The sequence below is a fragment of the Myotis myotis genome, unplaced genomic scaffold (assembly GCF_014108235.1).
Source record: "Myotis myotis isolate mMyoMyo1 unplaced genomic scaffold, mMyoMyo1.p scaffold_m19_p_1, whole genome shotgun sequence".
In the NCBI taxonomy this organism is placed as follows: Eukaryota; Metazoa; Chordata; class Mammalia; order Chiroptera; family Vespertilionidae; genus Myotis; species Myotis myotis.
In genome coordinates this window covers 38,944,569-38,967,689 of record NW_023416313.1, presented here as the reverse complement: position 1 = coordinate 38,967,689, position 23,121 = coordinate 38,944,569, and the positions used below count along the sequence as shown (strand labels likewise).

The 23,121-nt window shown below is 35.0% G+C and overlaps 1 protein-coding gene across 13 annotated transcripts in view; it reads right to left on the bottom strand.

Annotated features, from left to right (window-relative positions):
* ADGRL3 (adhesion G protein-coupled receptor L3) overlaps positions 1-23,121 on the bottom strand; it is a 770,556-nt gene that overhangs the window by 29,650 nt on the left and 717,785 nt on the right. For 7 of the 13 annotated variants that reach the window (XM_036335141.1, XM_036335133.1, XM_036335217.1 and 4 more), the window contains 3 exons: positions 16,477-16,503; positions 13,756-13,924; positions 6,124-6,249 (listed from right to left, as the gene is read on the bottom strand). In XM_036335141.1, coding sequence (XP_036191034.1) covers positions 6,124-6,249; positions 13,756-13,924; positions 16,477-16,503 — 322 coding nt within the window. The remainder of the gene's footprint in view (positions 1-6,123; positions 6,250-13,755; positions 13,925-16,476; positions 16,504-23,121) is intronic. The other 6 variants (XM_036335163.1, XM_036335190.1, XM_036335199.1 and 3 more) reach the window with 1 other exon arrangement.

Genomic DNA, 23,121 nt, shown 5'->3' with positions numbered 1-23,121 from the left:
ATTTGCCTACCATTGTATTGGAGGAACTACCAAAACAGAATTTTGGTTTTTCTGTTAACTGATGTATCACACAATTGAAATAATGCCTGGTACATGATAAATATTATATGTGGATATATAGAATGTATAGTTTATATAAATTCTCTCTGTGTTCTAGGCTATGCTATGAATTTTTCATGTATTCACTCCTTGAGACCTCAGAAGAATTCCTTGAGGTAGGTAGTCTTTTATTCATTGGAAATCTAAGGTTCAGAGGTTAATTAACATGTCCAATGTCACAGACCTAATAAGTGGAATAACCTGTATTTGAACTCAGTTATTTGGCTCCTGTTCTAGGAAATTAACAACTCACTCTACTATATAAAATAAGAGTTGAATAGGAACAGAAGAAAAGGGAAAAGTATTGCATGGCAGAGGAAAAAGTATATGGTATATGACATAAATCCAACACTTAAAGTTCATGGAACTTATGAAGCCTTAGAATATGGAGGTAAAAAAAGCAACTCACAGAAGACTACGTGTAGTAAGGTATTGCTTAAAAGAAAGATTTTACACACATATTTTAAAACTAGCGGCCCAGTGCACAAAAATTTGTGCACTCAGGGACGGTCCCTCAGCTTGGCCTATGCCCCCTTGCAGTCTGGGACCCCTCGGAGGATGTCCATTTACTGGCTTAGGCCCATTCCCTGGGGGATAGGGCCCAGGTAGGCAGTCAGACATCCCTCTGGCAGACCGGCAGCCCTCGGGGGATGTCCACTTACCAGCAGGGAGCAGACCGAAGCTGCAGTTGGACATCCTTAGTGCTGCTGAGGAGGCGAGAGAGGCTCCTGCCACCACCGCTGTGCTTGCAGCAATCAGCCTGGCTTGTGGCTGAGCAGAGCGCCCCCTGTGGGAGTGCACTGACCACCAGGGGACAGCTCCTGAATTGAGCATCTGCCCCCTGGTGGTCAGTGTGTGTCATAGTGACCAGTCATTCCCAGTCGTTCTGCTATTAGGGTCAATTTGCATATTATCCTTTTATTATATAGGATAGAGGACTGGTGCATGGGTGGGGGCCAGCTGGTTTGCCCTGAAGGGTGTCCCAGATCAGGGTGGCGGTCCCGCTGGGGTGCCTGGCCAGCCTGGGTGAGGGGCTGATGGCTGTTTGCAGGCTGGCCAAGCCCCCCAGCGATGGAAGCTCTCAGCTTCTCCTTTTTTTCTTTCTTTTTTTTGTTCTGGGACTTATTTATCTTCTATAATTGAAACTTTGTTGCCTTGAGTGGAGCTCAGAGCTGGCCGCGGCAGGCGGGTAGCTTGGCTTCCTCCATCACTGGAGCAACCAAGCATCCTGCTTTTTCCAGCTCTGTGGCTGCTGGCCGCCACTTGGTTGGGTTAATTTGCACAAGGTCGTTCTGATTGGCTGGTGGGTGTGGCTTAAGGTGTAGCAAAGGTATGGTCAATTTGCATGTTTGTCTTTTATTAGTGTAGATATGTTTTTATTGAATTTAGAGAGAGAGATAGAAGGAGGGGGAGAGAGAGAAACATTGATCAGTTGCCACCCATACACACTTGGCTGGGGAGACCCAACCCACAACCTGGGCATGTGTGCAAATCAGTAACCTTTTAATGCATGGGGCGACTCTCAACCAAGTGGGCCACATTGGCCAGGGATTAAAAGAAAAATTTTATTTTATTCTTTTAAAATATATTTTTATTGATTTCAGAGAGGAAGGGAGAGGGAGAGAGATATAGAAACATCAATGATGAGAGGGAATCATTGATTGGTTGCCTTCAGCACACTCCCTACTGGGGATCCCAGGCATGTGCTCTTGACCGGAATCGAACCTGGGACCCTTCAGTCCACAAGCCAACACTCTATTCACTGAGTCAAACCGGCTAGGGCAAAAGAAAGATTTAAAAAAGTTATACTAAACAATATCTATTTTGGGGAGAGGAAAAACTATTAGAATAAGTCAAGGAAATGAAAAGCAAAAGTTAGAAGTTTTTCTCTGGTGAAATGGCATAAGGATTGGTTAAGAAGAGGTCTCAAGAAGGGGCAAATATATGGGACATGTTCTATTTCCTAACTTGGATGTTGAGTTCACAAATGTTCATTTTATTACTATGCTTCACAATTTAATAAATGTTATATACATTTTAATGTGTCAAATCATATAATAAGTTATTAATTCACCTAAAAAAGTCAATAAAATAAATAAAATATAAATGACAACAATTAAAAGAAGGTCAAAGTGGGAAGGACAACAGCTCAACCCATAGTTTTTACACACACGCGCACGCACGCACACATACACACACACACACACTCTCACACCAAACCTAAATACATCTCAGTGAATACATGTTTATGTGATTATGGGTACTGCCAAACTTTTATTTATTTATTTTTAAATATAAGAAGGAAAGAGAAATAGATACATCAATGATGAGAGATAATCATTGACTGGTTGCCTCCTGCATGCCCCACACTGGGGATTGAGCCTGCAACCCAGGCATGTGCCCTGACGGGGAATCAAATCATGACATTCTGGTTCATAGTTCAATATTCAACCACTGAGCCACACTGACAGGGCAGTATTGCCAAACTTTTAAAAGTGATTAGCCAGGGTGTAGATATAGGGGAGTAACTGGTGTGTAGTATTTTCACATTTTAGTCTTTTCAATGGATTTCCCTCCATTATCTACCTAGTATCCACATTATTTTTATTACATGTGGATGATATCCTGTCACTTACTTTTCTAAATCATCCCATTGGCTTTCTAAAGTAATCTGAATAAGATCTAAACTTACATGTGCTTACAAATACCCATGAGTCTGTCTTTACCCTTCTCCTTTGAATTCATCTCCCAATCACTTTGTCATTCACTTTAACCAATGGCATTCCTTCTATTCTGGAATTTCCAAGTTCTCCCCTACCTTATGGGCTTTGTATTAGATGTTCCAACATCTGGAATTCTTTCCCCCTGAGCTCCCTTCCTGTCATTCAGAATCTTGGCATACACATCATTTTCCAAAATAGTCTTCTTCAGCACTGAATCCAAGAAGCCACCTGGACATTAGGCATCTGTTGGTTTTTTGGCTTGTTAATAAATTTTCTCGCCTCCACTACTAGAATTGAAGCTTCCCAATCACAGGGGAAGTTATTTGTCATTTAACCATTTTTTATTATATGTGGATGTATCTCCAAAGCTTAGAAGATTGCTTGGCATTCTACAGGAGACACTCAATATTTCTCAATAATATATATATATATAACTATTTTAGAAGTTCTATGATGTGAAAAGGCATCCATACTCCTAAAACTTACCTTAACATCAGTATTTTAGATTTTTCTTATGAAAGGTCAGTTAATATAAAATATGTTTATTACTTTTACTTAAACATACTGGATTTAAGTAACTTTCATTTTATGTTGGGTCGGAGTGTCATTGTTAATTAGAATTAGTATTACATTATGCATAGGAATATAATGCATGGTTTTTAGTCAAGATTAGAATTGTGATGTTAAAATTATAAAAGTGAAAGAATATGATACAACTTTAAAATACATATCTGTAATAATGACACTAATAAATGGTAGCTGCTCCAGTTTATTGAGCACACAAAATTTGTTTTAAATATTTTGTATTCATTAGCTCAGTATTCCTAACAACATAAGAAATCAGTATTATTACCACTGCTTTACAGATGAAAAAACTGCGAGTTCAATGATATTAAGTAACTTGTGTCAGAGCAGATATATGGCAAGGATAATATTGACACCATGATCTACCCAGCTACCAAGTTAACGATTACTCTATTGAGCTGCATTGCTCTATCTTATAGCTTAGAAGTATTGCTAAACACTGCACAACATTGTTGTAATATAATAAATGAAAGTCCCCAATAGCGTGTTTTCTTAATGGCAAATTTCAATAAAACGACTACAGGATGATGGTTGGTGAACTCAATTATATGAAAAGCCTGCAGGACCTAACCAAGCTGGATGATATACAGAAACTCAGCAATTTCAATTTAAAAGTTGTGGAAAAGATTACTACAAAAAGAGGAGGCAGGGACAATCAGGTTGACAATAAAAGCATATTATTATAAGGGACTTGTGCTGGAAGCATCATTAGGTGTGCCCCAACTCTTACGTGAGACTTCAGATTTCTAACTGGAAAGTTTCTAGTTCTAAACTAAGATATCTCAGCCCATCTAGTTGCAACATCTGGTCCCCTAACTTACAACCCTAATAAGGCATAGAAATAATACGACAAATCAAATTCAAATGACTAATAATTGTGTATTATATCTATATAATAAAAGCCTAAGTGACCATTACCATGGAACAGCCAGAATGACCAGTTGCTATGATGCGCAATGACCACCAGGGGGCAGACGCTCAATGCAGGAGCTGCCCCCTGGTATTCCGTGTGCTTCCACAGGGGGAGCGCCGCTCAGACAGAAGCCAGGCTCATAGCTGGCGAGCACAGCAGAGGTGGCAGGAGCCTCTCCCGCCTCCAATGCAGGTGGGCGGAAGGAGCAAGGGGTCCTGGACTACAAGAGGGCGCAGGCCAGGCTGAGGGATCCCCCAAATGCACAAATTTCGTGCAATGGGCCCCCAGTGTAGGAATATTTCATGATCATAATATATGGTTAATTTAAGTGATAAGATAGTCTCATCGGTTAGAGAGTTACATTAGTTCTAAAATTTTTAGTTTGAAATTTTAGATTGATATTAGATGTGTGGTTTTATTTGTAAGTTAAAAGAGGATTTCATTAGTTTGAGGAAAGTACTTATGAGAAAGTTCAAGTGCTAGTTAGGTGTGTACAACTGTACAGTGGATCTGTATGAGAGAATCAGATATATTAAATTTGTAAATGATATTTAATGGTTACAAGGGTAGCCCAGCTGCACGGCTCGGTGGTTGAGCATCAACCTATGAATCAGGAGGCTGAGGCTCAATTCCCTTTCAGAACACATACCCAGGTTGTGGGCTCAATCCCCACTGTGGGACATGCAGGAGGCAGCTGATCAATGATTCTCTCTCATCATTGATGTTTCTATCTCTCTCTCCTTTCCCTTCCTCTTTGAAATCAATAAAAATATATTTGTAGGTTATAAGGATATTTTTCCTAAGTGTATGAATTAAACTGTTTAGGGAAATTTAATCTGCTAACTTTATAAACCAATTAAGTAATAATCAAAGAAAAAACGAAGTGATCTTTCTTAACATTATATAAAATTACCAAATTTACAAATAATAATTAGATTTATAGGTTGAGCTAAAAGAGTTAAGAAAATACTGTCTTTATCTATAACTTTATTTAAATTCAAGTCTTCAGAAAATTTTAATCAACAACACTGAAAACATGATTGTTTCTCCCACTGAATAATGCAATCTTAAAAATATTAGCCTGCTAGTCTGAACCCAAACCCAAGCATGACCCACATAATGCTAGGTCTTTTATCTAACTGGCCATTCTAGTCTCCTGAAGTTGCTGAAATTTCTACATAATAACCATTAGACTAACACTGTGGCCTGGGACAAATGGTTGACAGGTTACCTAAAAGTTTGCAGTTTCCCTGGTGAAGGACAGTGCAGCTACTCTATCTAGTGTTGGGCTGATGGCAGTAGCATTTAGACTAGTTTAAATAAGAAAGCTGTTTCAGTATCCTTCCCTCCCCTGACAAGTTCTTCAAGTAATCTGCCAACAACACATTATGAGTTATAACTGTTTTTACTAAGCATACCATTTAATAAGTAAATACTTTTAGTATGTGATAGAGAATTATTACATTGGCTTAAAGAAGCAATTAACTCAAGAATCACATATGTAAAATATGAATGTTTTTAGAATTTTGGTTGAAATGCCCAATTCCTTTCCCACCTCTGTACTCACTCCACTGAACCAATTTGAAACCATTAATTGTTACACAAACTTAGACCCTACATTTCATGATTTTATTGCAATTTTGGTTTCTTAAATTTTTGTCATAATCATGCCTGTTTGAGATACAATAAAAGGTGATGTGTTAAACACTTGGGATAGAAAATAGAGCTGATCAAGAAAGGGCGGCATTCCATAACAAAATATAGGTGAAAGGTATTTCATTTTAATTAATAAATATGGTTTACCTGTGAGCCTGTGGAGTAGCGTCCAGGAGTTCGAGAACCAGATGTTTTCCCTGAGCCAATGGAACTCTCTGTACTTTTGCCACTACAGCAATGTGTCCGCAGGCATTTCCCGTACTCTTTTCGTACCTAGCCAATTAAACAGTAACCTCTATTAGTAAGTCATTCATTTCAGCTAGGAACTATGGTATAAAATACATGAGTATTATTTTTAGATAACATAATTATTTCTTTGCCATATAGACACAAGAAAGTCTGTTCAGCATATTTTTACAATATAAAATAATGATATTGATACCATTTAACTTGAAATTTTGCTTAGAGACTTTTAAAACACACACTTCCAAACACACCATAACAATATACCTCTTAGATCAAAGAACCAAAATGTAAGACTCCTCTAGATGCTATTTTAGGCTCATAAATTTGATATGAAGTACCCTATTGGTGCAACTGGCTTTACCCAAAAGTCTAGCAAGGAACTTATATAGAGAGAAGTGGGGGCGGAGAAAGGGAGGGAGAGAGTGAGAGAAAGAGAGCAGAGAGAAAAAGTGTTTAAAGATAGCAAAAAGGAATGCATTAGGCTTAAGCATTTTTAAAAATTTTAAAAAATGAGTTCAAAGAGAGACAGAGAGAGGGAGAGCGGGGTAGAAACATCAGTGATGAGAGAGAATCATTGATTGGCTTCTTCCTGCACATCCCCTACTAGGGATCAAGCCTGAACTCCAGGCCTGTGTCCTGACCAGGAATGGAATCCTCATGGGCCCACGTTCAACCATTGAGCCCTACTGGCCGAGCAAGCATTTCTTTTACATGTACTATATTTCTTTGGAGTTTATTTCTCCTAAAATATCAAATTTGCAACTTCAGAATATAAGATTCAAAATATTTAAAATGCATTTTCTTGAAATAGTTCTATTCAATAATCACAGAGAAATATGGTTGCTTTTCTTTATAGCACTGATGATTAAATTCTTAATCCAGTTATAGTATAAAACACAGGAAAAAAGGAGAAAATATTTTTAAATGGATGTTTTCAAACAGTAAACTATTATATCAATTATTTGGGGGGAAAATTTTATCATGTTAAAAATTTTTATTATTGCCTACTTAATCAAACATAACACACAAAAATTAACAATAACTGCCCTAAATCATACCTCCACTACCAACATCAACAAAAATAATCCCAACCATGTGTCCATTAACTAAAACACATTCTGGGACATGTTACTGGTTGGCTATACATACATAAATTTATATTCATTACGAAGTAACACGGTACATATGTTCTTCTTAGCTCTTTATATACTGACTTCACATGAGTTCATCTTTCCATAACTTGTGACAATGTAATATTCCAATCTAATTTTATTTCAAAGTAATTATAAATATATACTTTTTGAAGACTGTTATTTATAATAAAAAAAAAACAAAAAGGAAAGTGAATGATATATTAAAATTAGTCATAAAAACTAAAACATGATACCTTAATATTCTAGTTTTATTCTAGTACAGATTTAGCAAATTAGGGAAAGAATGAACTCAGCTTTGGTTGAAGAACTTACATGTATGGAATGACTATTTTGAGATAGGAACAAGAATATGGAGTCAGGTGAGTCAAAACATGGAGTGCCTGCTGTACCAAGCAGCGGACCAAGAAAGACTTCTCAGAACAGAGTACTTCTGAGAAACTCTTCAAAAGATAGGTTGGGATTAGCCAGTTTAGAGGATTAGGTTGAAAGAAAGGATAGATAAAAGAGACAAAGGCATTCTAAGTGTTGAGGAGCATGTGAGCCAAACAGAGAGGCATGATATACTAATCTTTGAGGCCTTTCTCTGATATGAAATGCCAAATTACATGTCTTTAATATACTTAAGATTGTATTGGTCTGTTTTCTAATCAATCTCTTCCATGCTACATTTATTAATAATAAAAAATACTTATTTTGATTCAGTGTTTACCAGCCAATTCATATTTTGTTGATTTATTAAAGGAATAAGCTTTTGCCCACATACATGTGTATCCTGGATATGTGTGAGTTTTGAGGAGGGTGGAATAAAGATGCTTCTAATTTTTAATCACTAATTGACAGGAACTGTACTAGGCCCCTCCCTAATAATGACTCAGGAAAATAATTATTACCTACATTTTACAGATAAATACACTGGAAATGTTAAGTAATAAAAGTAAACTGAAAGAATAAAAAGGTTAAGAAATGTGCCTTATGTGAAAAGAGTCAAAATTTCATGGGTGTTCTGTGATCAGAAAGTTTCAGGAGACCATATTTCTAACATTAATATATAACCAAAGAAGGCATTATATATTATTAATATTATTATTAAAGAAATCTAATAGGGTTATTCCTTCTCTGTACCTGGAAAAAAAATAAAGACAACTGTTTTAATTAGATTTGAGAGACCTTAAAATAATCTCTACACAAAGGTAAGCACTATCAATTACAGTTTATTAATTTGAACTGAATTTATGAAGCATCTCCATGAACCTAAAGTTTGATAATAACCTACATCCTACTGTTTCTTTTTTCCTAATATACTCAGTTCCTAATTTTTCTTTTTAGAAGAGAAAGTATTTTTTTAATGAAGTGATTTAAATCTAAACAAATATTTTTGGAGAGAGAGAGAGAGAGAGAAGAGAAAAGAGAGAAGAGAGAGAAGAAAGAGAAACACTTCCCTTCTTATTACAAGGGCAGCAGTATTGTATAAGCCACAGGAATTCATCATGGACTATTTACATTTTCCAACAAAGGTTAAATGTTCTGAACTGATTATAGAGGTAATCAGCATAACAGGATACCTAGTGATGCCAAGTCCCACATTTCGCTATATTACTTACTGGACCATGTCCGTGAAATATTTTTCTTTAAATTACAATAAGAGTTGCTTTATAGTTCAATCATTTGCATTTTTTAATCTATTATTTCACATGACATTCCACCTTGCCCCAAGAAAATATGTTATTCTTTTAATGTGGGGTTGTTTTAGAATAAGAAGATGGGAAAGAGAATATGCTTTACCAATGGAGCATTTCTTTGATACACTTAAATCAGAAATAAAATAATTCTGAAACTCTGAGATGTAAGACATAATTTAATGCATAACAAAAGAAAAGGTGATAACTTTAATGTCATCAGTGGAAATACTAGTGACACAATCATGCAATCCATACACAGAAAAAAATGACAACTCAGCATTTGATTTTTGTTAATGAGTTGAACCCTATTAAAAATAGCTCAAAAATGAAATAGTCCACATTTCTCTAATGAAAATGTATGAGCAACTACATTAGCAAGGGAATATTTTTGAAATTCAATCAGATGGCTTAAGAAAAACCTCCAAAAAGAATTATTATTTTTAAAATATCCATACTACCCAAAACCATCTATAAATTAAATGCAATCTCTCTCAAAATTCCAATGGTATTTTTAACAGAGACAGAAAAAATATCCTCAAATTTTTACAGATCCACAAGAGACCCTTAGTAGCCAAAACAAATTTGAGAAAGAACAAAGAAAGAGGCATCACACTTCCTGATTTGAAACTATAATATAAAGCTATATTAATACAGTATGGTATTATCATAAAAATAGGCACATAGACCAACAGAATAGAGAGCCCAGAAATAAAACTTTGCATATACAGTCAACTAGTAATTGACAAGGAACCGAAGAATTCTCAATAGGAAAAGGACAATCTCTTCACTTAAATGATGATGGGAAAACCGGATAACCACATGCAGACAAATGAAATTGAATCCCTATCTTACACAACTCACCAAATTTAACTAACAATGGATTAAAGACAAACATAAGGCCTGAAACCATAAAACTCATAGAAAAAAACAACAACACATCGGAATAGCCCTGGATATTGGTCTTAGTAAATATTTTATGGCTAAGACAGCAAAAGCAAAAATTAATAAGTAGAACTACATCAAACTAAAATGCTTCTATCCAGCAAAAGAAGCAGTCACTAGCCCCGGCTGGGTAGCTGAGCTGGTTAGAGCATTGTCCCAATACATCCAAGCTGTGGGTTGGGTCCCTGATAAGGGCACACACAAGACTCAACCAATGAAGGCTTAAATAAATAGAACAACAAATTGATGTTTCTCTCTTTCTCTCTCTCTCCCTGACTCCCTCTCTCTCCATAAAAAAAGAAACAATCAACAAAATAAAAAGGCAATCTACAGAATGAAAGAAAATATTTTCAAATCACATATCTGATAAGGGGTTAACATCCAAAGTATATAAAGAACTCATACAAATCATTAGCAATTAAAAATGGACGGAGGTCACGGATAGTTATTGATCCTAAGAAGACATACAAATAGCCAGTATGAAAGATGCTCAACATCCCTAGTTAGGGAAATGCAAATTAAAACCACAATGAGACGTCACCTCACACTTGTTAGAATACTAAGCTTCTCAAAGATAGGGGATAAGTGTTGGTGAGGATATGGAGAAAAGGGAGCCTTCGTGCACTGTTGGTCAGAATGTAAATTGGCAGAGCCATGAAAAACAATATGGACGTTTCTCACCAATTAAAAATAGAACTACCATATGATCTAGCAATCCCACTTCTAGGTATTTATCCAAAGGAAATGAAGTCACAGTCTTGAAGAGATATTTGCACTCCCCTGTTTCCTGCAACACTATTCACAATAGCCAAGATATGGGAACAACCGAAGTGTCCATAAATGAATGAATGGATACTGCAATGCCGTGCATATATACACCGGAATATTTTTCAGCCATGAGGAAGAAGGAAATCCCGCCATTTGCAACAACATGGATGATCCTAGAGGGCATTATGCTAAGTGAACTAAGACAGAGATAGATACTGAAAGAGATAAATACTGTATGATCTCAAATGTGGAATCTAAAAAAGCTGACCTCATAGAAACATAGTAGAATGGTGGTAGCTAGAGGTCTGGGGTTGAAGAAATGTGCCAATGTGGGCCAAAGGCTACACACGTCTAGCTAGAAGATGAGTAAGTTTTGGGGATCTAATAGACAAGATGCTTATAGTAATGATACTCCACTGTATACGTGAGAGTTGCAAAGGGAGGACATCTTAAATGTTCTCACCACAAAAAAGAAATAGAAATTATGTGAGGTGATGGAGGTATTAGCTAACGCATTTCACAACACATATGTGTATCCAATGAACACACTGTAAACCTTACATTTATAGAATGTTACATCTCAATTTAAAAAAAGAATCAAAGAAAAATCTCCTAAGACCACTTCTGCAATTTCACAGAGAAGTACCTGGTTTGTGTTTTTACATTTTTTTTTCCCTTAGGGAGGACAATAATCCTGTGTTCTTTATGTTCTCTGATTTAGGCCATGTTCTTGATGCCAATAAAAATGCCACAAAAATTTAAAAATTTCAAACACAGAATGGATGAAAAAACAATATGCTATTATACATTATTATAAATCATGAAAGTATGTTTATATATAAGGATTTGACTATTTTATTCATGAAGGGCCAGGCAATCCGTATTTTAAGCTTTGTAACCCAAGAGGCAAAACTAAGAATGTTGTCACATTCTTATTTAAAATTTTAAATATAACCATTTAAAATGTAAAAGTCATTTTTGGTTGATGGGCTGTAAAATATTAAAGGCAGCTGAATACATTTGGCAAAAGAGCCGTAGTTCACTAAACTCTGTTCTAATGAATCATGAAATCGAACTTGACATATTTTTTGAAAATTTCAATGTTAAGTAAGTTAAATATATTAAAAACTCTAGACTTGGATTTGGGTTGTGAGGTTTAATATATCTACCTGGATATCAAACTCAATTTCTAGTTATATCAATGATGTGTATTTGCAAACACCCTTCTCAATTTTTGCTTTACATGCTATCAGTCCCTCAACTGAAAAATTTAAAGAGAGAGATATCTTTACTCTATTTTCCAAAGAAAAATTTTAGGTATTATCTCTTTCTTAGAAAAAAAATTCACATTTTGTCATTTCATTTTCAGACCCACCTCTCAATATCTCATAATTATTACCTCATGTTACACATGAGGAAACTGGGGCATGAAAGGTTAATTACCTTGCCCAAAGTCACAGAAGCTTTGAGAGGAGTAACTAGGATTCAGACATAGTCAGTCTTAGCTTTGTGCTCAAAACTATAAATACCACTTCTTTTTTAAATTTTCACCAGAAGATATTTTTTCCATTGGGTTTTAGAGAGAGTGGAAGGGAGGAGGAGAAGGAGGGAGAGGAGGGAGGGAGGGAGGGAGGGAGGGAGGGAGAGAGAGAGAGAGAGAGAGAGAGAGAGAGAGAGAGAGAGAGAGAGAGAGAGAGAGAGAAAGAAAGGGAAAGGAAGGAAGGAAGGAAGAAAGAGAGAAAGAAAGAAACATCGATGTGAGAGAAATACATTGATTGATTGCCTCCTTCATGAGCATGAACCAGGGTCAGAGACTGAACCTGCAACCCAGGTACTTGCCCTTGACCGAGAATTGAACCTGTGACCCTTCAATGTGCAGGCTGATGCTCTATCCACTGATCAATCTACACTGGCCAGGTCAAATATCACATTTTTAATAGAGTTAAAGAGTATAAGATGAGATAATCAATATTGAGATTAAAAAAATTCAACAAAAGTATTTAGTTGCTAAAATTAACTTTGGAAATGAATATTTTAGGTCCTTGTAGATGTGAAAGAAAAAATCACAAAGTAGACCAGTATAAAATTAAATATTGCATCCTAATCATCCTACTCCTAGATTTTATAAAACATGTTTTTAAAGAAAAGAAGTACAGAGACCATTACTAAGTACTACATTATTTTTAAAAAATATAAATATTGCCCTAGCTAGTTTGGCTCAATGGGTAGAGCATTGGCCTGAGGACTGAAGGGTCCTGGATTTGATTACAGCCAAGGGCACATGACCAGGTTGTGGGCTCCATCCCCAGGAGGGGGCGTGCAGGAGGCAAGCTATCAATGATTCTCTCTCATCATTGATGTTTCTATCTCTTTTTCCCTTTCCCTCACTGAAATAATAAAAATATATTTAAAAATATATAAATATTATTTTATCATGAAATTTTTGTATTTTCTAGTATATAAAAACTAGTTTTTAAAGAAACTAAAAAATATATATTTTCTACGCTATGCCACATATATGTGTGTGTGTGTGTATATATATATATATATATATATATATATATATATATATATATATATATATATATATATATATAATGTGTGTATGTATACACATACCATACCTCTATAACATCTTAGAAAAGCTACTTCCTATGATACAAATTCCATGTATCTGCCAATAAAAATATTAGTATTTATTGGGAAAAAAACCAAAACAGAACTATAAGTTCCAGTCTACAAGAATACAATTTTTGTTCAGTGTCCAAATCAAACTATATTTTGATTTTTTTTCAGTTAAACACATTCACCAACTATTGTGCTTATATTTTGTGCCTGTTTTGTCTTTATTATTTAAAAAATTAAATCAATGAAGTAACATACTTCTTAGAGGAAAACATCAAGAATGATTTGTTATGGTTGCTTTGCTATCATATCTTGCTTTGCTAAGATATAGGCCATTTATTCTGAAATAGAGAATTCTAGCTTACCTTCTTTTGTAAAACACAATGGAAAATGAATATAAACATTCCTTGTAGAGAATTGAAAATAGTGAAGAGATATGCCATGATGACTGTGCTTTCATTAATATACATGAGTCCAAAGGCCCAGGTCAATCCTAACAGGCAGAGAAGAGCTATTGCACCTATAACCCATGACCTGTAGAGAGAAGAAAAAATTAAGGGTTATCAAATCATTGGTTTTTAATGAACACAATCATATCATATCAAGAAAACTGACACTGAAAAAATGTTACAGAAAGTTCTATTGACAGAAAATGCAAGACAGGTGGTATAAGTACTTTAAGATTTTTATGGAGATACGAGTTTTCAAGTTTGAGGAGTTATACATGAAAATGTTATGAACACAGATATTCATTTAAGCAAAAGCAGACTGGCACTATTAGATTTTTCATGTATTTTCAGCACATAGGTAAATGATATGGGGATGTAATTATGAATGGCAAGGGAGAAAAAAGCCTATAAAGCTATGATAGTCTCCACTGGTCTCATTGGTATAAAAACATCTGTTTGATTGGACTCTTTCCATTCGTGCTTCATCTGATATACTTTTACCCCATTTTTCCATATTTCCTCTTTTTCCATAAAATTTTTAGTGTTTACTGATAAAAGCAGAACTATTATTAGAAGGAACCAGTATATGGAATACATGTATGAATTTTAAAAGGTCTATTAGCATATATATATAATATATATATAATATATATATATTATATATTACTTTGGGCTAGATTTCAGAAATCAGGCAACTGGCAGCTTTGTTGAACAGAAGCTTAAAGGCTCAGGCACCTCCATCTCTTTGAAGTGTCTGTGAACTCAGGGGAGAAAATGAAGCTGAGAATGGGGATGGAGTGGTATGAACAAAGTAGTCTAGAATGAAAGACAAATTCCCAGTCTCACTCCATTCCCTAGTTTCCTCCAAGCTGCCATCCGCAATAGTAATCAACGGGTAGCAAAAGTCCACATATTTGTGCTTATGTGTTATGTATTTACTATCAGCATAGAATGAGTACTTCCAATAGATAGGAATCCAATAACTGAAAATGTAATCCTTCTCAACTCCCCTCTAAGAACATAGGAGACTAGGACCAACACAGTCTATATCGCTGTACACTCATGAGCTAGCCCTCTCTTCTCTTTCCCAGCAGCATACCTTCCTCGAATAGGGCACATTAATAGTTCTTTCCACCAGGCTGCTATCCTCCACTTACACTAAGAAAGAACTATTTACTGGGATTAAAACTTTGCAAAATGAAGGGGTAAAAACTCACATATGTTTGCCATAAGCTGAAGCTGGGTCTAATGAACTTTTCAGAGAACTGAATCTTAAGAAAGATATGGTCCCAAGTAGTCAAATATGATTGAAATCTTATTCAAATTAATCTCAAACATTTACCTTTTTGTTTACAACATGAGCCACTATATTTCAGATTTAAAGATCCACTAAATTTAACATGTGTTATTTAAAACATTAACATTCTTTTTTTTTTCATTAAATTGCCTTATTATAAAATATGTAATGATGCCTTTATAATTAAGGAGCTATTTAGCATTAACATTCTTAAATAAAGAATAAAGGAAGCTTGCAATTGTATGTGTCATGCTTATATGGTTTAGAAAACATCTTAGACATTTATATTTTAATCTACAATTTAGATCCAGATATGGGAACTTTCAAGGTAAACTCTCAGCCTCTTACAGACATTGGAAAAAGGAAAAATGGGACGAATTGCCATTAAATCAGGCAAAATGCTACTTTGATTCAGAAATAAAATGATAGAATAAAATACTCAAGTCAGCTATTATCCACTAGAAAACACATTATGGGCCCAACAGTTAATAAGATAAAACTGCAATGAGCCCAATTTCTAAAGAAAAAAAAATAAGCAAGAGCATGAAGAAATAAGTGAAATGGCATTGGAGAAAATGAAAACAAAGGACTCTTCACCAGAAGAACAAACTGAAAGTCCGGAACAAGGTCACCAAGAGGTAGCCAATTTTATGGCTGGTGTTACAGGACATGTAATTTTAAAATGTTCAAATGAGAAAAGCCCAAATATGAACATTTATGTTTACTTTTATTTGATTAGTACAGACTTGTAGCTTTGCTTCAGAAATTTAAAAACTATATTTATAAAAAACGAGATCATTAATCAAGTGACATGTGTCAAACTGAAAGAGATAATATCGCAAATGTAAAATTTAATTTTTCAAGAGGGCATTGTTTCCCTTTTTGGACAGTTAAAATAGAAAGTCATTAATATCAATTGCAATTGGGTAGTTTCATACCCATAGATCATTTTAAAGATACACTACTAAATCGCAAAGTAATTTTAGATGAATGATGTCCAACCAAACAACAGAAATGAGGACACACGGTACAGAGGAACACATCACAATGAAGGGAGACAGCTTTCAAGAGTCTGTACCACATGAGTTACTAATACTGTGGCACTGAATTCAGATGATATCCAATTAAAAAGGTGAAGCAGATATTTTTTTTTGGCAGTACACCTGCAGCATATGAATTCTGCAAAGAAGTTGTATGCCTGAGTTTTTTCCTGCACAGTTTGCTCTTCTGCCTCTATGTGAATGACAGAAGCTCTAATGAATTTTCAGTACGGATCTGACAGCTGGTTCATGGGACCACACTGATAAATGGGATTTATCAGCCATTCAGGTCATTCTTACTTGATGAAGGGTCTGTTATCCTCATAGCTAAAGAATGCATAGACATAAAGACAAGAACACCAACATTAGCATTTTATGACAAAGAATTTCATATGAAAAATATCCTCCTGGTCCCCAAAGGCCTCTGTCCCCCACCTCCCTAAGGGGCATCATAACCTTCCCTTTATATCCAAAAGGTAAATCCTAAAATGACCATGAGAACTTAAATAACAAGGAATAAAGTCAATTTAACAAAACTGTAATATCCCTTATGAGACTGAGAAATTCCATTTTTTTTCATCCTGTGCTCATATTACTTGTGACTTGACAGAGACATTTATTTCTTAGAGATCGCATTTCTCTAGAGAATGAGAAATCTTATGAGCAATCTGAAAAAGGCTTAAGGGCGTACTTAAAAAGAGAGATTCCATGTCACCTAAAGATATCCTTATTCTGTAATATTAGTGGGTGAGATTACTTAATTATGGACAGTATGCACCTAAGTAATTTTAACTTGCAGATAACTGACCTGTCTTAAATCTGAACATTACAGCTCTTTGAAAATAATTGATCCTGACTATTTTAGAATTCTTTCTGTTAGTTTACCAAGAAAATTTTTGAATAATCTTGTGTGGTAATAGGAGCAAACATACAGCACCTGTTCATTATTACTTATATTTACTAATTTATTATCATTCTGATAAAATAAGCCCCAGTGCTAGATTAGCAAAGATAAGGAACATTGTGGATCATCATTTTACAAACACAGAAGCTGCTCAGTGAATTGCAAGAGAAAAGGAAGAAAAACTGTCTGCTTTTTTATCATACCTCTTGCCAGAGGCAATAGTTTCTGATATTATGCATATACAAATAAGCTTTTGGAAAGGCCTCAACTGTGATGCATTTTGAATAAAGAGGACTACTGATGAAAACCTCCCTCTCCAGAAAAATAAAACAGTAAATAATGGAGTGAGAGCTAGAGATTTGAAGCCAGTTTGCCTGGGATTTACATCCTAGCTCAGCCATGTACCATCTAGGCAACATTTTAACCAGTAGTTTTGTCAGTTTATGCATCTACGAAATGGTGATAATTATAATCTAACTTTCTTGTGATAATGAAATGATATATTATACATAAAGTGCTAGAACAGTGCCTGACACATATGTGCTGTGCTCAGTAAATATTAAATAGTGGTTATATTTTTAAAGCTACAGTCGCACTGAAAATATAGAATTTCTCCCCCAAAGAATAAAGCACCAAATAATAAATGTTGAGTATCTAAATCGATTTGAGGACATTTTAGGAGTATTATCATGCAGTAAAAGAGATGTGGTGGAAATGAGTTTGTGGATGGCACAGGCAGTGGCTGTGCTGTCTAATATGGCAAGTACTGGCCACATGGGTTTATTTAGAGCTCAATTCATTAAAATGAAATAAAGTTTAAGGTTCTGATCCTGAGTCACACTGATCACATTACAATTATTCAAAAGCTTCCATAGCTGCCATACTGTCCTCACAGAAACTTCTAATGGGCAATGCTGGACTAGGACACTAAACAAAAAATTTTGGCAAGAAAATGAAATTCCAAGAGATATTTAAATAATGCCATGGATGTGTGAAAGATAAAGAGAAGTGTTTCTAAGAATTGATCATATTGAACAGTTGTGAACTGTGCCTATAGCAACACGGAAAATTTATAGAAAATAACGTGCTATTTATTCCATTGCATGCATTCTCATCGCATCAGTATATCCCATCTGTGATGCCAAGTTCATGATTGGAATGGCTCTTTCTACCTTAATTTGTATAGTACAATGGCAAGCAAAGAAATTTACAGAAGTTAGCATATAGAAATACATACCAAAATGCTCTACAAATCTGTATTAAGCTATGTAAATATTTCAAAAAATAGAATACAATACTTGCACAGTGAGATGTTTTACCTTTAATGTATAATATCAAAAAGAGAGACATCTGGGTGCAATTCAGCAATTTTTGTTGGCATTTGTGGGGATCATCCTGTTGTACCAGTCAATAACAAATATTGTAAATCCACCTCCACCTACAATTGGCTATAGCCATGTATATAAGTAGTGTCCACTGGGATGTGAAGAGAAGTGAATTGTGACATTTTTGGGTCTTGCTAATTAAAGGACTGGAATTGGGCTTCCCTTGCCACTTTTTCCTTCCCCCTTTACTAGAAGAAAGTGACAGTAGAGCCTCAGCCCTATCAATTGAAACTGTCCATTGATGTGGAGCCACGATGTTAGATTTAGACCACCTCCTTCTAAAGTCTTATAAAATAAGGTTGCCGAAACCGGTTTGGCTCAGTAGATAGAGCATCGGCCTGCGGACTGAAAGGTCCCAGGTTCGATTCCGGTCAAGGGCATGTACCTTGGTTGCAGGCACATCCCCAGTAGGGGGTGTGCAGGAGGCAGCTGATCAATGTTTCTCTCTCATCGAGGTTTCTAACTCTCTATTCCTCTCCCTTCCTCTTTGTAAAATATCAATAAAATATATTTTTAAAAAATAAGGTTAAGGTGCTATATTTTAGAGTATTTTTACAGTGGCTTAGCCTGTAATAATTAATAAAGCATTTAATTTTATCTTTTAGCTATATAAAATTCCAAATTAATATTCCATATAAATATTCATGCTAATGGAAAAAATCCATTCATTACTATTACTTCCAGTGTGACATAAATAATATACAATGCTTCATATTCTGAAGATCACTAAAGATTATCCATAATATGTCAGAGCCTTCCATCATTTTGTCAGATATTTTATTGGCTTAGAGAATCTACCTTTATGTCTCTCCATCAAATCCAAATTAAATTGATTGTAATTTTGCCACCAATTATGCTGGCAAAGCTATACACTCTTGATTCATTATTTTAATTCTAAAAAAGAAGTATCTATCTTAAAACTAGTTTATCAAGCTAAGTAATTTTCATTCTGATTTACCAATGCAGGTCAACTGAAATAAAAATCTCATTTCAGGATATATGACTAAATCATTTTTACTTCAGCTTTTCAAAGATTTTATAAAAATATTGACACAAAGGCCTAAGATGCTCTTAGTAGATGATAACAGAAACTTACATGTTATAATTTATAATAGGTAATTTGCTGAAAATAAAATAACCTGTATATACAATTTTGAAGAAACAAATAAAACAGTGCCTTCTTTGGCAAATACATTTTTCTTCTGTGAAACATTTTATTTTATTATTATTAACATCTAAAATTAATAACTATTTAAATATTAATTTCACATAATTTCTTTAAAAGTGACAATTAGAATGAAAATTAAAAATTCTATGGGTCTCTGCATAGATAATAATTATGCATATCTATATATATATAAAGAAGTAATATGCAAATGAGGTTGGACTCCATAACGGTCATGACCAGCTCAGGAGGAGGGGCTGGGCGTGGCCCAAGCCTGAGAGAACAACACACAGGCATGGCCCGGAGCCTGAGGATCAACACAGAGGGGCGCCTGCTCCAAGCCTTTGCGGCGTGGCTGGGGGCAGGCCCTCCGCAAACACACATACACACACACACACACACACACACACACACACACACACACACACACACGGGGCACCTGCTCTAAGACTCGGTAGCCAGACGGGGAGTGGGCCTAAGCCATCAGTAGGACATCCCCTGAGGGCTCCCAGACTGTGAGAGGGGACAGGCTGGGCTGAGGGACCCCCATCCAGTGCATGAATTTTGTGCACCAGGCCTCTAGTATTTATATATTTTATAACAATTCAAAAGCACAAAAAGGGGTTATTGACATCTATCCCCAGGGAAGCATAGCTCAAAATACATCTTTAAGAGAATAGATTTTTTTACTAAAATATTAATTCATAAATTGATACTATGATGTAAAGACTCATAGTATAGCATATCAATATTGACAGATGATAAAGGGACAGGATCGAGTTCGTTATACAATATACTTTCTCTAACTTTAAGAGTTAAAATATTATTTTTCTGAATCTAACATTTATTATAAAGGAGATATGTTATTTTAAGTGGCTTAACACTTTTTTTATTATATTTCCTTCTATTATATCTAGATAGAATAGCTAAATGGGTAAAAATAATAAGATGGGTAAAAAGAAAAGTGAGATGGGTAAGGTTTGGTGTGAAGAAAGATGAGGTGATGAGAGGCATATTTGCATATTTAATCCTCAAGCCAAAAGATCTGGTCACTGATGAGTCACAACAGGTGAAGAAAAATGAATGGCTTTTGGCTCAAGAAGATTTGTTGATCCCATCAATTCAAGATTAATACACTCTTGGGTCCTCTGGAATTGCTGGGGAATTAGCTAACTGGTTTGTTGAGGAGCAAGAAAGAGCGATATCATGATATATATCAATTAGTGTACAAATATTTCCAGGTTCACGGTGCAGCTGAATTTACTTTTCCTGGTATAAAACGAATTATATCAAAGGGATAAAGACATTTCACTTGAATTTGGTATGGGTAGAATGATATAGGCCCATCAGCAGATGAGTGGATTAAAAAACTGTGGTACATCTACAGAATGGAATACTACACTGAAGTAAACAAAAAAAAAAAAGGAAGGAATTCTTACCATTTGCAAATGCATGGATGGAACTAGAAAGCATTATGCTAAGTGAAATAAGCCAGTCAGAGAAAGATAAATAACACATGATCTCACTTATTTGTGGAACATAATGAATGACATAAACTGACGAACAAAAACAGATCCACAGACAGAGAAGCATCAATCAGACCGTCAAACCTTAGAGGGAAGGTAAGGAAGGGTGGGGGTAAGGGGGAGAGATCAACCAAAGGACTTGTATGGATGCAAAGAAGCCTAACCAATGGACACAGACAACAGGTAGGTGAGGGCATGAGTGGGGGGGTGGGGGGCATTGTGGGGGATAAGGACACATACTGGTATGTAATACCTTAATCAATAAAGAAAAAAAAAAGAATGATGAAGGTAATATGGGTGAGCTTCTCAAGATAAAATTATTCTTTATTCTTCAAAGAAGGAAGAAAGGCAATAAATACTTATGTATCTGTCTGTTGAGGGGGATTTCCCTATTGCCCCTCAATCAATAATGAGCCTCCCAACCTGAGGACTAAGAGGGTTCAGTTAACCATATCCTAAAAGGAGTCAGAAGCAACTCAAGTTAATAGACTTCACTTAGAAGTTATCTCTGAGACCTTGCTTTGCCATACTACCCAGGGGTCTGGGAGAGTAAAGACAAGGTCCTTTCGTACTGCAAAGGTCACAGAATATCTGAAACAGAGGAAAGAGGAAGGAAAGAAACACCTTACTTACACTAATCCTCCAGCCACAAATTTCAGCAGGCAATGGAGAAAGGGTGTTTTAATGGATGTTATTCAAGTTTCAAATTGGTCAGGCATTTACTAATCAGAATAGACTGGCAAAGTAGCAACATCTAAGGTAGTATTAAGAAATTTGCTGCCCAGTGGTTAAGAGATATTTAAGATAATACAGCTATAGGAGTAGTGATCAAAGAAAAAACCTAAACATTTTATGTTTGCACCTCACTGTGAGGAAAATGTTCAATTAGCAACATGATAGAAATCCTGACTGCTTTATATTTCTTTCAAATGCATTTTATATTACTGGGACTATACCACCCTAAAATTACATTATTAATTTCCACCCTCTCTCCTTTTTAGCCACTATAAGAAGATTAAAAGAAAAAGTCATTTGGAATATAATTCAGCATTGCTGAAGAAAATGTGAATTATGTTTCACTATGGTCATATGCTTAAATAACTAAATATTAAATATATTAAAAATTCTTAGAAAAATACGAAAGTCGTAACATTAATGTAAAAGTTATAAACAGAGAAGATGATTATATTTCAACTCTGGATTTTATTGATATTAAATATTACTACTAAAAGCTATATAGTGATACATTTTGTTCATATGAAATTTATTAAGAGAATAAAATGAAGCAAATAAATAAAAATGACAAAATATATTACAAACATTCTCATTCCAATGCCTCAATGTCCTGATAATAATATTACAGATTTGAGAGTACACACCAATATTAAATTTTTAATCACAGATTTCACACTGCTGATGAACTGGATATCTGAAATTGGGCAGAATTGAGTATAATAAGTCAGAATCAATAAATACTAAATTAATGACTGATAAAACTTTAATTATATTATATCCACAACTCAAAGTTATGCAAGTTTTTATGACTCAAAAATATGGATAAAGAACTAATTTATATATAAAGAGGTATCAATTATAAGAATGAATAATCCGTTATTATACTGTATGTAGACAGCTACAAACTTATTATAATTTAGTACCTCCATACATTATAAAATGGATTGGTAGGTTTCATGAAAATAAGATATACAATTTTAGAATCTGATGTTGCAAGCAAATAATATCACTTTATGATGATTAATATTAATATCTGAAAAATAGTTTATCATAGTGACTGGATTCATGGACTTCTGAATCAGCTTGTCTGAGCTTTAATGCCAGCTGAGTGTTTTACTAACTCTGCAACCTTGGGATAATTATTTAACCGCTCTGAGCCTCTAATTCCTCCTTTGTGAAATGAGGATAAATACAGAACTTTCTTCATAGAGCTGTTGTGTATATTCAGTA